At 38.9% G+C, this 12,232-nt stretch overlaps 2 protein-coding genes across 3 annotated transcripts in view; one reads left to right on the plus strand and one right to left on the minus strand.

Moving 5' to 3' along the window:
- Window positions 1–2,268: 2,268 nt before the first annotated feature.
- Window positions 2,269–2,691, plus strand: LOC142213003 (uncharacterized). Its single transcript, XM_075281181.1, has one exon. It carries the CDS (start codon window positions 2,269–2,271, stop codon window positions 2,689–2,691), a length of 423 nt encoding a protein of 140 aa, XP_075137282.1.
- A 1,975-nt stretch (window positions 2,692–4,666) lies between these two features.
- Window positions 4,667–12,232, minus strand: part of MISP (mitotic spindle positioning) — a 52,045-nt gene continuing 44,479 nt past the window's right edge. The window contains exons 4-6 of one of the 2 annotated variants that reach the window (XM_075282501.1): window positions 11,829–11,983; window positions 10,182–10,220; window positions 4,667–9,179 (exon numbers count right to left, since the gene is read on the minus strand). In XM_075282501.1, the coding sequence (XP_075138602.1) occupies window positions 9,090–9,179; window positions 10,182–10,220; window positions 11,829–11,983 (284 nt within the window). In that variant the 3' untranslated portion in view covers window positions 4,667–9,089. The remainder of the gene's footprint in view (window positions 9,180–10,181; window positions 10,221–11,828; window positions 11,984–12,232) is intronic. The other variant, XM_075282512.1, reaches the window with a different exon arrangement.

Consider the following 12,232-nt stretch of genomic DNA (forward strand, 5'->3'; position numbering starts at 1 on the left):
TATGCCCACATATATGACATTGTTGTACCTGGAGTAACCCTTTAACAATATCATACCTGTGTATAAGCTGCTGAATGGGCACACAGCAAGCCGTAGAAATAAAGAAGTTTCAATCCACATTTAGAAGTTATGTATCCAATTATGTGGTATAATTTCTTTTTAATCCTTTGTGAAAATGAAAACTATGGGTCCATTATTGCGTTGCCATGACAACGGGGAGCCTTGTAAATGGGCTCCCCAGCCTGTCATTCTAATCAAATAAAAAAAACAAAGCTTCATTGGCACGTCCAAATATACATTTGGCATTGCCAAAGCAAAGAGAGTGGTTGGGGGTGAGGGGGGGGGCAGACATGGTTGAATGGGAGGGAGGGTGTGTGGTTTGAGGGTATAATAGTCCTTGGGGTCTTTTCTTCCCCTCATTTGGTGGCAGGTGGACACATATTGGGCAGCGATCCCCACAGTGGACTCTTCTTCTCTCAGTAGGATGTAGAGTTTTCTCTTCTCATCTACAGATATGAAGTCTGGGATGTGGGCAGAGAGTCTTTAGAAGTAAACGGCCCTCACAGCTGAGTATTTGCTGCAATGTAGCAGGCAATAGGCCTCGTCTTCTAGGGCCCCTTGGTCGCAGTGTTGACACAGGCCAGTGCAGGACCCAACAAGAGGTGAGGCACTTTTAGACCTAATTTTAACAAATGAACCTAACACACTGTCAAAAGTGGAGGTTGGGGGACATCTGGGTAATAGTGACCATAACATAATAAGTTTTCTTGTACACATTAAGAAGATGTTCATTAGAGGGGACACAAAAACACTAAACTTCAGGAAGGCCGATTTTAACCAGCTGAGAGAGGAGCTTAGCAGCATAAACTGGGACCATGTCCTCAACGTGACAGGAACACAAACAAAATGGGACATCTTCAAAAATATACTAAATAAGACCACTAGAAAACACATACCCTATGGGAATAAGCGGGCTAGAAATCATAGAAAACCAATATGGCTAACTAAAACAGTACAGAATGCAATGAGGGATAAAAAGGAAGCATTTAAAGTAGTAAAACAAAAAAGTAGCGACACAGCATTAAAAAACTATAAGGAGAAAAATAAATTGTGCAAAAGACAAATAAAAGAGGCGAAGATTGAGGCTGAGAGAAAAATTGCCAAGGAAAGTAAAAATAATCCAAAATTATTTTTCAATTACATAAATAATAAGAGAATAAAAACTGACAATGTAGGCCCGCTCAAAAATAATCTGGGTGTAATGGTGGAGGAGGATGAGGAAAAAGCACAAGTATTAAAGTATCTTCTCTACAGTGTTTACACAAGAAAATCCATTGGCCGGCAACATGATTAGGGGTAATGTTAACTCTCAATTAAATGTCACCAGCTTAACCCAGGAAGAAGTAAAGCGCCGCCTGCAAAACACTAAAATAGAGAAATCGCCCGGTCCAGATGGAATACACCCCCGAGTTCTGAGGGAATTAAGCATGGTCATAGATAGACCCTTGTATCTAATATTTAAGGATTCATTAATGACTGGGTCTGTTCCACAGGATTGGCGCATAGCAAATGTGGGGCCAAATTTCAAAAAAGGGTGTAAAGTTAACCTAGAAACTATAGGCCAGTAAGTTTAACTTCTGTGGTGATAGCTATAGCTGCTGTACAGAAGATGCATGTCAGACACTTAGACATAAAAACTGCATTTTTAAATGGTGACATTGAGGAGGACTTATACATGACTCAGCCTGAAGGTTTTGTAAAGAAAGGTAAAGAGGATCTTGTTTGCAAGCTGCAAAAATCTCTCTATGGTCTTAAGCAGTTGGCAAGAGCATGGAACACCAAAATGAACAAAGTATGGTGGATGAAGGATTCAAAAGAGGTCAAGCAGATCCATGTCTGTATACAAAACTTGCAGATGGAAAATGGATGTATATTCTGCTGTATGTGGACGACGTAATTGTGATTCATCAAGAAGAGTCAGAAATTGAAAAAATGGCTGAAATTCTGAATCGGTATTTTGAAACAAAAGACCTTGGAAGTGTGACATATAATTTAGGAATCCAAATCAAGAGATAGGAAGATGGAAGTTTTCTTCTAAACCAAAGTGCAAAAATTAATTCGATTCTGAACCAGTTTGGAATGTCAGAAGCCCAAGGTGCATCAACCCCAATGGAACCATCCTACTTGAAATTAGAAGGAGAAGATGATTTATTGCCTAACAATGAGAAATATTGACAGGCAGTGGGGGCACTTCTATACATATCAACCATGACACGACCGGATATAACAACAGCAGTTGGAATCATTTGCAGACATGTGGAGAAACCACGCCAAAGAGATTGGAATGCTGTTAAGAGAGTCCTCCGGTACTTGAAAGAAACGCAAGATGTAAGTTTAAAATTATCTTCAGTGGGAGATCTAAAGCTCACTGGCTATGTAGATGCGGATTGGGCCGGTGATTCAAGTGATCGTAAATCCACAAGCGGATATGTGTTTAAACTTGGAGAAAGTTTAATCTCTTGGTGTAGTAGGAAGCAAGTATCTGTTGCCTTGTCATGTACAGAGGCGGAGTATGTGTCCGCGGCCTATGCAAGTCAAGAGGTTATTTGGCTAAAACAATTGATGAACGATCTCGGCAAACCGTCCATTCAGCCAACAGTGATTTATGAGGACAACCCAAAGATGCATTAAACTTGCATGCAGTGAGAAAATCAGTGCTAGGACCAAGCACATTGATGTCAAGCATCATCATTTGCGTGACTTGATAGAACGTGACGTAATTCAATTCATCTATTGTGACACTGATAAGATGATAGCTGATCTTATGTCAAAGCCATTGCCACGCGCTAGGTTCCAAGAACTGAGGACCATGATGGGACTGACAGAATAAGTAGTTGTTGAGTGGGGGTGTTGGAATAATGCATATATATGCAATGCAACAACTACTACTGCTGTATTATATGATGAGACATTCTGTCTGTGTTCATATTGTTAAGTTGTTAACAAACTTCTGCTGAAAAAAAAAACACTCACAGATAGGATGTTCCTCCCCTTCTTCCTGTGTCTCTCTCTCTCTCTCTCTCTCTCTCTCTCTCTCCACATGTCATGGCTGCAGGGGCTGCTGCAGTCTGTCTTCACAGAACTGGATTCTACTATAAGATGTAAGCTGTTTGTTGTGCTAAATAAATGCACATTGTTTGCTACTCAAGTGAGACTGGGAGCTTATTAATACCGCTGCTGACATACAGTCACTTGATATGCCACAAATGTCTGAGAATAACCCTTAAAGGGGTTGTCCAGGATAACCACTTTTTTAATATGAGGTGGGGGAAGGTGAAAAAAAACTGTCTCCCCATGCGGGCTGGTCCTGCTGCTTCGGTGTTTTCTTTCTTTTTCCTATAACTTATGCCAGATTTCTGCTGTGAGTTACAGCAATTGTTATTTGTTGGGGTTAGGCATCATATACCGCAGTGAGCAATGTTATGTGACAGGAACTGTCTGCTCATTCAGAAGACATAGATTTCTGTTTCCCACTGTGGAACAGTCCATTATACTGGAGGACGGTGATCTGTGCGATAAATAGATTTTTTTCTGGTCAGAGTTACAGCCACATGACCAAGCAGAAAGGAAGGTAGAAAGAAATAAGTAAGATAATACTAGCTGAATTATATAAAAAATCACCAGGGGGCTTCTTTACAGTGTGGCCAACTTCATCACTACACAAAGTTACGTTTCTTACGTCTTGCCATAGACAGAACTCCTCAAAGAAAAAATAAAGTAGACTAAAATACAGCTTTTATTAGTATCACGCTAAAATCTCATATAGCTAAAGCGTGAATGATGAAAAATATATATGCGCTTGATGCCTACTATAATACGAAAGATAGCATAAATGGGGATCCCTTCAGCACCACTCAAAATAGAATATCCTGATCGGAGTGTATGACTCCCTAAAATCAATACTCTATTGGGCCACACACCCTAACACACTCAATTGACAATCTAAATAGCATATGTTGCCACGTGTCCATGTAAGGCTGTCACCTACTAATAAAAGCATACTGTGGTGAAATCTCCAATATGGTTTCACTTGGCACTGGTTTGTGGCCAAAGTATCGTCACTAATATAAGATGTTGCTCATTTATGGATTGACAGCCCAAGGTCAGAGCCTCATGTTGCATAAATGCCACGATTTTGCCGTAGCGAAAACACCATGGTAATCACTACGCCATTTTACAGTCGCTGGAAAGTGGAAGGGATTCTGTCTAATCCCATCCACACATAAAAATATCTGCAGAGGACAAGTGTGTAGGTAAAATTGAAGCAGAAAGTCTGCAGAAGAAAACCCTGCGAACTTTCTGTGAAAAGCATTGCAGGAAAAAAATGCGATTCGTGTTCGCTGTGGTTTTTCCAGCTGCACTTTTTTGGCTACGGCCCGCTACATGGGGCCGTTACCCAAAAAGCCGACGTCGATGCTATATGTAACAAAGACCGCCAGTAACTCCTAAAGGCATGCAGAGCGTTGCCCTACATGTATGATCAGCACTGATGAATAGCTGAAAATATCACCCCATCTTATCATAGGATAGCTGCACAATAATACATGAAAATAGATCAAATCTTTTCAAGCTTATTGTATTAGAGAACAATAAATATAACCACACATTTTCTAAACAGAATCAATTGTTTTATTAAAGTGCGAGGGCCACCTAAATCATCATTATTCATTAAAAATATCAAAACATACATATCAAATAATAAATCTATACATACTGGCTTATGCCAGAAATTCTTGGTATTTATTTACAATGCATCAGGAATTGCTGCCAAGGTCACCGTGTAGTCCCAGCCTAACTTTCAGCTGCATCACTGGGTCTCTTAAATGACCTATTGATGCAGGAAAGCATTTGTTTCCCCTCTGTGCCCTCCGTATAAGTAATAGTCTCCTGGAGCCCAGTCATAAGTGTAATAGCTACGATCCCTACAGCTACGTCACTATGTGCAGAGCCTATACAGCAGCACTCAGGTTCAGTATTACACAATAACAGTCTCTCTGCTTGCCACCATCTGGTACCCTTGCATGACAACATATTCTCCCCGAGAAATAATGGGGAGATTTAACAAGACTGGCATTTTATACACCAGTCTTAATCTCCCCTGCGCTCATACGTCTTAATAAATTTGGTGCATTCCCTGCTTTCCATGAATCTGAAGTCTATGCCAGCTCCAGTTTCTGCTGTAAATGATAGTACATGTTTCACATTGCTGAAGGCCCTGCCTCCCTTTTTGGAAAAGTGGCATTGGGGGTACATATGTATCAAAGGCCACGTACCAGAATTTTGGACTTTTATTATACATTTTACATGAGAAACTGGCAGAAAAATATATAACGCTGTCCCAGCATCTTCTTTAATACAGCCTCCAATGGATTTCTTACTCATTTAATATCCCAGTTGGCTTCTGTTTAAATTTGAAGACATGCATATATACATAGATTTAAGTTGGCCCCCATACTATGGTTCTGTATAACACAGATCCATAATTCAGTTGTATGAATGAAATCTAGTCTGTGTTCACATGTGTCTAAACATGATATAGTTATATATGTACCAATTAAGAGCTATAGCGGTAAAAAAAAAAAAAAACACTGAAAGAGAATCTGTGACCATGTTTAGGCTGCTCAGGATAAAATATTGTCAGGTGTACTTATTACAGCAGTGTGTCACCTACTTCTTAAGAAGCTGTCGTTTCAGTTCGGTAGGTGGTCTGAATTCACCTAGGTGCATTAAAAAATAAAGCACCTTATGAGTCTGTCAAGTCCATAATGCCTCCTGTAATAGCAACAGAAACATCCCTTTGTGGCCGCGGATAATCGCCATTTTATGGTTCTCTTTTATTATATTATTGATATGTTTCTGCATCTTTTGAAGTTCCCTATATGGCACTATCATTGGTTTGGGATGCATTTTGGAGCTGACAGACTTCTTCTATTGTACAATTTGCACTAACTATTATTTGGGAATGATAAATGTAAAGTTTATACTGTATATTATGAACAGAATCTGTGTCTCGGGGTAGTTTGCGCTGTTTGTTAGCTCATATTACAGATTGGTAGAATTCTTTCATGCCACCTAGCATTCAGGCTCCTGCTAATCTTATAATTCTCAATAGTTTGAAATGAAATCCTATATTTCACTAGTCCAGGATTTACAATCCCATAGCCTTCTGGACTTGCAAATGCTGGATTGAAGAAGTGTTACTAATTCAGAGGTTGCTCTGGGACATTGCCATATATCCATTAAAGTTGCCTTCACATGCCAAGTCATCTTGCACCACCATCTCAACTAACTTGCTTTTCAAAGCACTAGAAAACTAGATCCACCAATGACTACCAAAGCACTTTCTTTGCTTTCAACACGTACATCACACAATGTACTGTTCTCTTTATAGAAGGTCATGGTAGTTCCATCTAAATAACAGACTTATCTAATAATTGTCCATTTCATTTGAATTACATTGGTTTTTCTTTTTAGTATACTTTTACTTTAGGTTTAAGTTATAAAATTATAAAAAAAAATTCTCATATGCACGTCAAAGCAAATCAGTAGATTTTCTTTAGTATAAGGCTTTGTCCATATGTTCTTTGAAGCTTGTGTTAGAAAGCATGAATGAAAACATTTTATCTGGAATCACTAAATTATGGGTTCCTAATTATGAGTATTTGAACAAGTTTCAGATTTTGGTCTCCTATTGCTTTGTGGTGCTTCCACGAGGTGATAGATTCTCTTTAAGGTTGTGGGCCCACGTTCCAAAAACGCAGAATTTTGGCTGCGGTGGAAACGTAGGAGCAAAAAATGCTGCATTTTACATTGCCTGGCTAATCCCATCCACATTGCAGAAAAAACATCTGCAGCGGAAAATCTGCAATTCCAAAATGTGAGCGATGCATTTCTGATGCGGTCTTTTCCGCAGTGATACACTATGTGGACCTTAGCCTAAGGCTCTGTTCACATTAGTGCCACAACGAAGCCATGAAAGCTATGCCGGATCTAGATTCCTTACAGAAACTTAAAGGACTCAACCTATAAGAGTCTAATTCTGCTTGTATCTAGATTCTACAGGGTGGGCCATAAGTATGGATACACCCAGATATGGATACTCCCAAGGTCTCCGGATCTCAATCCCTTGGACTTCTATCTCGGGGCCATTTGTAGGCTATGGTGTACTCTGTGAAGATCCAGGATGTGGGGCACCTTGAGCACATCCTTTAGTGGGTTACTGTCGTTGCTCCATGTCACAAACATGTCAATAACTCAATAATGTATAAAGCTAGGTTAAAAATGAGCACACCATCATTTTTCTTGTGAAATTCTCCATGTGTTTGATGAGTCTCATGACCTCCTTCCCTTTGAAAAAAGTAAAGTTGAATCCAAAATGGCGGCTTTGCAGATGGCCGCCATGGTTATCACCTGGTCTCAAATGTTTCCCTCTCCCATGTACTAATATGCCACAAACGGTAAGGTGATATCAGCAACCACTTCCATTTTTATCTGGGTGTATCCATACTTATGGCCCACTCTGTAGTATTAGGGACTGTAAAATAGAGCTACAGACTTCATTACACACACCCCAAATCCTTGTTAAAACCTAAACATTAGCTAAGCTTTATTGATCCAAATTCTAGCTTATATATATGAGATATTTCTCATCTAGATGCAATGAAGCAAGCAATCTAACAAGTTGGAAAAATAATCTGCAGGCACAAAAAATGTAATTTCTCCTGTCTCACAGGCCTCATTCATACAATCACATCATGGACCCCAAAGGAGTAAAAACTAAAGGTTATCTTTCAGGCCCTTTTAGATGTAAAGAAATGCAGATATTAAGCATGAGTACATGAGTTCTAATAAATACCATTAATGAAATGTCATCACAACACATCTAAACCATAAACACATACTGTAAACGGTGGATGATTGAGGTCCTTACTTTTTCATGGACAGCAACCCATCCTGCCATTTGCGGATGTTGCACAGACCATGGCTGATCCACTTTTCGCGTCTGCGAAAAACAGATCCATTTTTGGTTTCATTTTCTATATTTTGTCTGTGAAAAATAGATGACACACAGATATCATCAGATTTTTTTCACAAACCCTTAGATTCATTGGTGTGATGCATCAGTGAAAAAAGGACATGTTTCCATTTTTTTGCAGACCTACAGTCTGATGTATGAATAAACACAGGAAATATATGCAAATTTGTTTCCCAGGATGTAATTAGGAAAACAGTGCCTCTGTTCGCTGCCTCTTAGGACAGCCTCTTAGGACATAATGCATGACTTTTTTTCAAAAGGAACAGATACCCAGCTGTGGACAGCGCTGTTTCGATCTGTTGAATCTGTTCCTTTTGAAACTAGTTTAGCAATAAGTCCCCCATCATGTTATTAGGCTTATTGAAAAAAGTCATGCATGATGTTCAGGGGGCTGTCCTAAGAGGCAGCGAACAGAGGCACTGTTTTCCTAATTACATCCTGGAAAAAAGATGTGCATATATTTCCCATAATTCCCCAGTGGAGCAAAAATGGCTTAGTAGTCTCCATACGTCTACATAGGTGCCCACTCCCTAAGGAGTGTTACTATTCCCTCACCATGAATAAACACAGTGAAACGGATGGGTTCATATGGTGTATATGAGAAAAATGTGGATGTGTGAATAAGGCCTTAAACTGGGAAAATTAAAAGATTCAGGGACCTGATTTCCCAAGACCACATTAGCCAAGACTCCACGTTGTGGAAAAGCTGCTTTTTTTGTTGCAGATTTTTTAAAAGTTTTTTTGAGCTAAACCTAGGAATAGATTGAGCAGAAGTGCTTCTTAGATATTTCCCATTCCTTCTGTAGCCACTATTAGGTTTGTCTGAAAAAAATGCTGTATAATCTGCAACTAAAAAAGCAGCATTTCCGCAATGTGGAGCCTCAGCCTTGCAAAAACCCTTAAGCCTGCCGAGCATTAGATTATTAAAATAGTCAACACCCATGAAATAATAAACATTCATCGAATAGGGAACAATTTGTAAAGTGAAGGTGATCTAATCGCTTTGTTCATTGGCATATAGGCCAGCTTCCCAGCGTAGTGCCATTGTATTTTTGTGCCGATTCACACGGGTGGATTCCACAATCTGAAACAAGCAAGAAGAATCAAATTAAAAATGGAAAATGACTTTGATAGAAATGACATCTTCATAAATAATATATATTTCTCCATTGTGCTATGGAGGCTGCTGGGCCATAGACCATACCCTCTATATATAGGACACCTGCCAACTGGTAAAATGTTTTTTGAAATCTCTATATTAGCTATTAATCTTGCTTACAATCTTAACTTTGCTCATAAATAAACATACAGAATTGGCAAGTATGAGTCTATTATTATGCTTAGTGGCCAGAGTAAAAAATGCATGATTTAGTAATATTTTTTCTTTTTTTAAATAGAGACATGGGAAATTAAATAGGACACTGTTAGTAGATTTGGCTGGTAAATCATGTCAATACATGGGGTGTTGTTCTTATTTTGGTACTAACTCAGCCTTGTGAAATGGCCCTAAATCCACTACAACTTTAGGAGTAAGCATTAAGAAAAATTTTGAATATCTAGGCATGCAAATGTTTAAAAATTTACAGGTTAAAGGGAGATACTGATATAACAATATTTAGAAAATTACTTTTTTTTAGTGCCTGTGAGTTTAGGAGAAAAATACATTTTACTTATTTTACTGTCACTCACATCACTTTAAAAAAAAAAAAAAAAAAGTGGACAGGCAATAGCAGAAAGGGAGCAGGGTTTTGTGGCCCATCAAATTTACCATTACTTACAATACTAGACTAAGCAATGGGTGATATCAGCATTTGGTTCAGAAATCACCTGAAAAGCTCCAAAATTGTTATAGTTTTGTCTCATGTCACTTTGTTGCGGCTGATAAATTAGGGTAAGTTCACATCTGTGCTTGTTGAACACTTGGGGATTACATTCCCCATTAAGCTTTAAAAACCAGGAGTTTCTTTTGCATTTTCCATTGGAAACCGGGCAAAAACCCGGAAGACCCCATTATTGCCCATTGTTTGTGACTTTTACATATAAATGAGAAAAAGCATAAACTATAGTTCATTTATACAGTCTTTACCTCGGTGTTGACAGCATCACTTGGCTCAATGCCAGCATACTAAAAACACACACACAAAAAAAAACAAAATAAGATTTTAATGCTTTACAGCTAATAGGTCAGATTTGTATGCATAGTGCATCTGCATCTGCATTAAAATAGTCCTGTATGTATGGAGTGGAAAAATATGGACAGTCATGATAAAGGCATGTACAGACATTTTTGTACGCTTGACCTGAGGGATAAATGCCCACACAGCAGCAGACTTCAGTTTGGAGCAAGAGTCTGTAATATGATTGGCAATTGGGCCCCTGCCATGTCGCTGAAAAGATGGAACCTAGGAAGGCAAGATACTGCTTGGTCTGACTCTGCAACTAGTTTTTTAAAATTAAAATGTAGACATTATATTATACTGATTATATATTATATCTGATTTAGATGTGTATGAGTATCTATCTGAATTGCAATGAGTGTACTTTGCTATGCCATAGTGAGCTGGGGACCTACCCTGGCTTGGAAGCCCATTGGGGGATTCAGCTGACATGTGGGCATTCTCCATTGCCCATTGATTATGCAAGAACAGTTTCCTGATGGTATATAGGCTGCCCTGTGTTAGCGCACACAAAAGGTCATCTTTAAGTAAGGATATATAAAAATAATGTCTGGAAAATAGAGTCCTATACAGTACATTTATTAAAAAATGAAGGGAAGTACCCGATTTTTTCCTTCAAGTCAATTAAATAACTGTCATCATAAATATTTATGTACCTATTAAGCAAATATTAAAAGAAGTATATGAGCAATAAACAAATAACTACATGTACTCTCTGGGTACCCTGACAAGCTGATAAACAATATGATGATATTCTACTTCTTGCATCACCAAAATGAGAGTTTCATTCTGGAAATGTGCAAATTTTGTACTTTGGATACCAATTAAAAAAGACCTTTCACGTCCTCTGAGCCCTGGTTCACATCTACGTTAGTGGAGTCTGCTTGGGGACCCCCCGAATGGAATACCGAACGTATTGACAAGCGGTGAGCAATGAAAGCACATGGACCCCTTAGACTACAATGGGGTCCGTGTGCTTTCTGCATGGTTTCTGCACGGAACATGTGGAGAGGAAAGAACTTCATGGCCTTCACATGACTCATGCAAACACCGCACAGATACACACGGATCCCCATTTAGTCTATGGGGTCCATGTACTTTCAATGCTCACCGCTTGTCAATGCATTCGGTATTCCGTTCGGGGGGTCCCCAAGGAGACTCCCTGAATGAAATACAGAACACAGATGTGAACCAGGCCTAAGAAAGGACATGTCATATATTGTTAAAAAACTGTCATTGCTGAATTCAGTACACTTTCAGCATTGTTGGTATCTTCCGCATGTTGCAGATCTTGCTGCATTTTATTGAGTCTTTGAGTCTTTGGCTCAAAAAAAAAAAAATGAAGCAAAATCTATAACAGAAACAGCTGCATGTCTGTAATGTGGGGCTGAGCCTATTTTTTTGTCTCTTTTCCTGCTCTCTTTTACTGCTTATTAAAAATATGAAAAGTGTACATGCACATGTGTACATGTTGCCAACTGGTTTTGTCATTTTACACCATTGAATTGTTAACAATTAATATGTTTAATACTATCAAAGAAAATCACGTCGCCTACCCGGCTTTCATGCCTTTTCGCCTTGTCTCCATCTGACTGAGATGTTTCAGACGTGGGGAACCTTTGTGGTTTTAAAATCTGCAGAGTAGAACTGTCATAGGTTGGTGATATATTGCCCAGAGTGCCACTCCATGGCGCAGAAGTGTTTGAAACATCTAAGAAAACATAAACATTTGTTAACCAGATATAAATATAAAACAAATATAATGTGCATTAGCCCTGAAGGACAATGCCTGTTTTGCCCTTAGGGGATGTTCACACTACCATTGGTGACCGAAAGCAGTGTCTGCAGCTATTGTCTGTTATAAGATTTTAGCAACGGACACTAGCTGAAGCGTCAGAAATTCATTAAATTTCCATTCATTTCAATGGGATTTTATCTTGTGTCCGTTTACACCGGATCC

This window comes from Leptodactylus fuscus, chromosome 1 (assembly GCF_031893055.1).
Source record: "Leptodactylus fuscus isolate aLepFus1 chromosome 1, aLepFus1.hap2, whole genome shotgun sequence".
NCBI lineage: Eukaryota > Metazoa > Chordata > Amphibia > Anura > Leptodactylidae > Leptodactylus > Leptodactylus fuscus.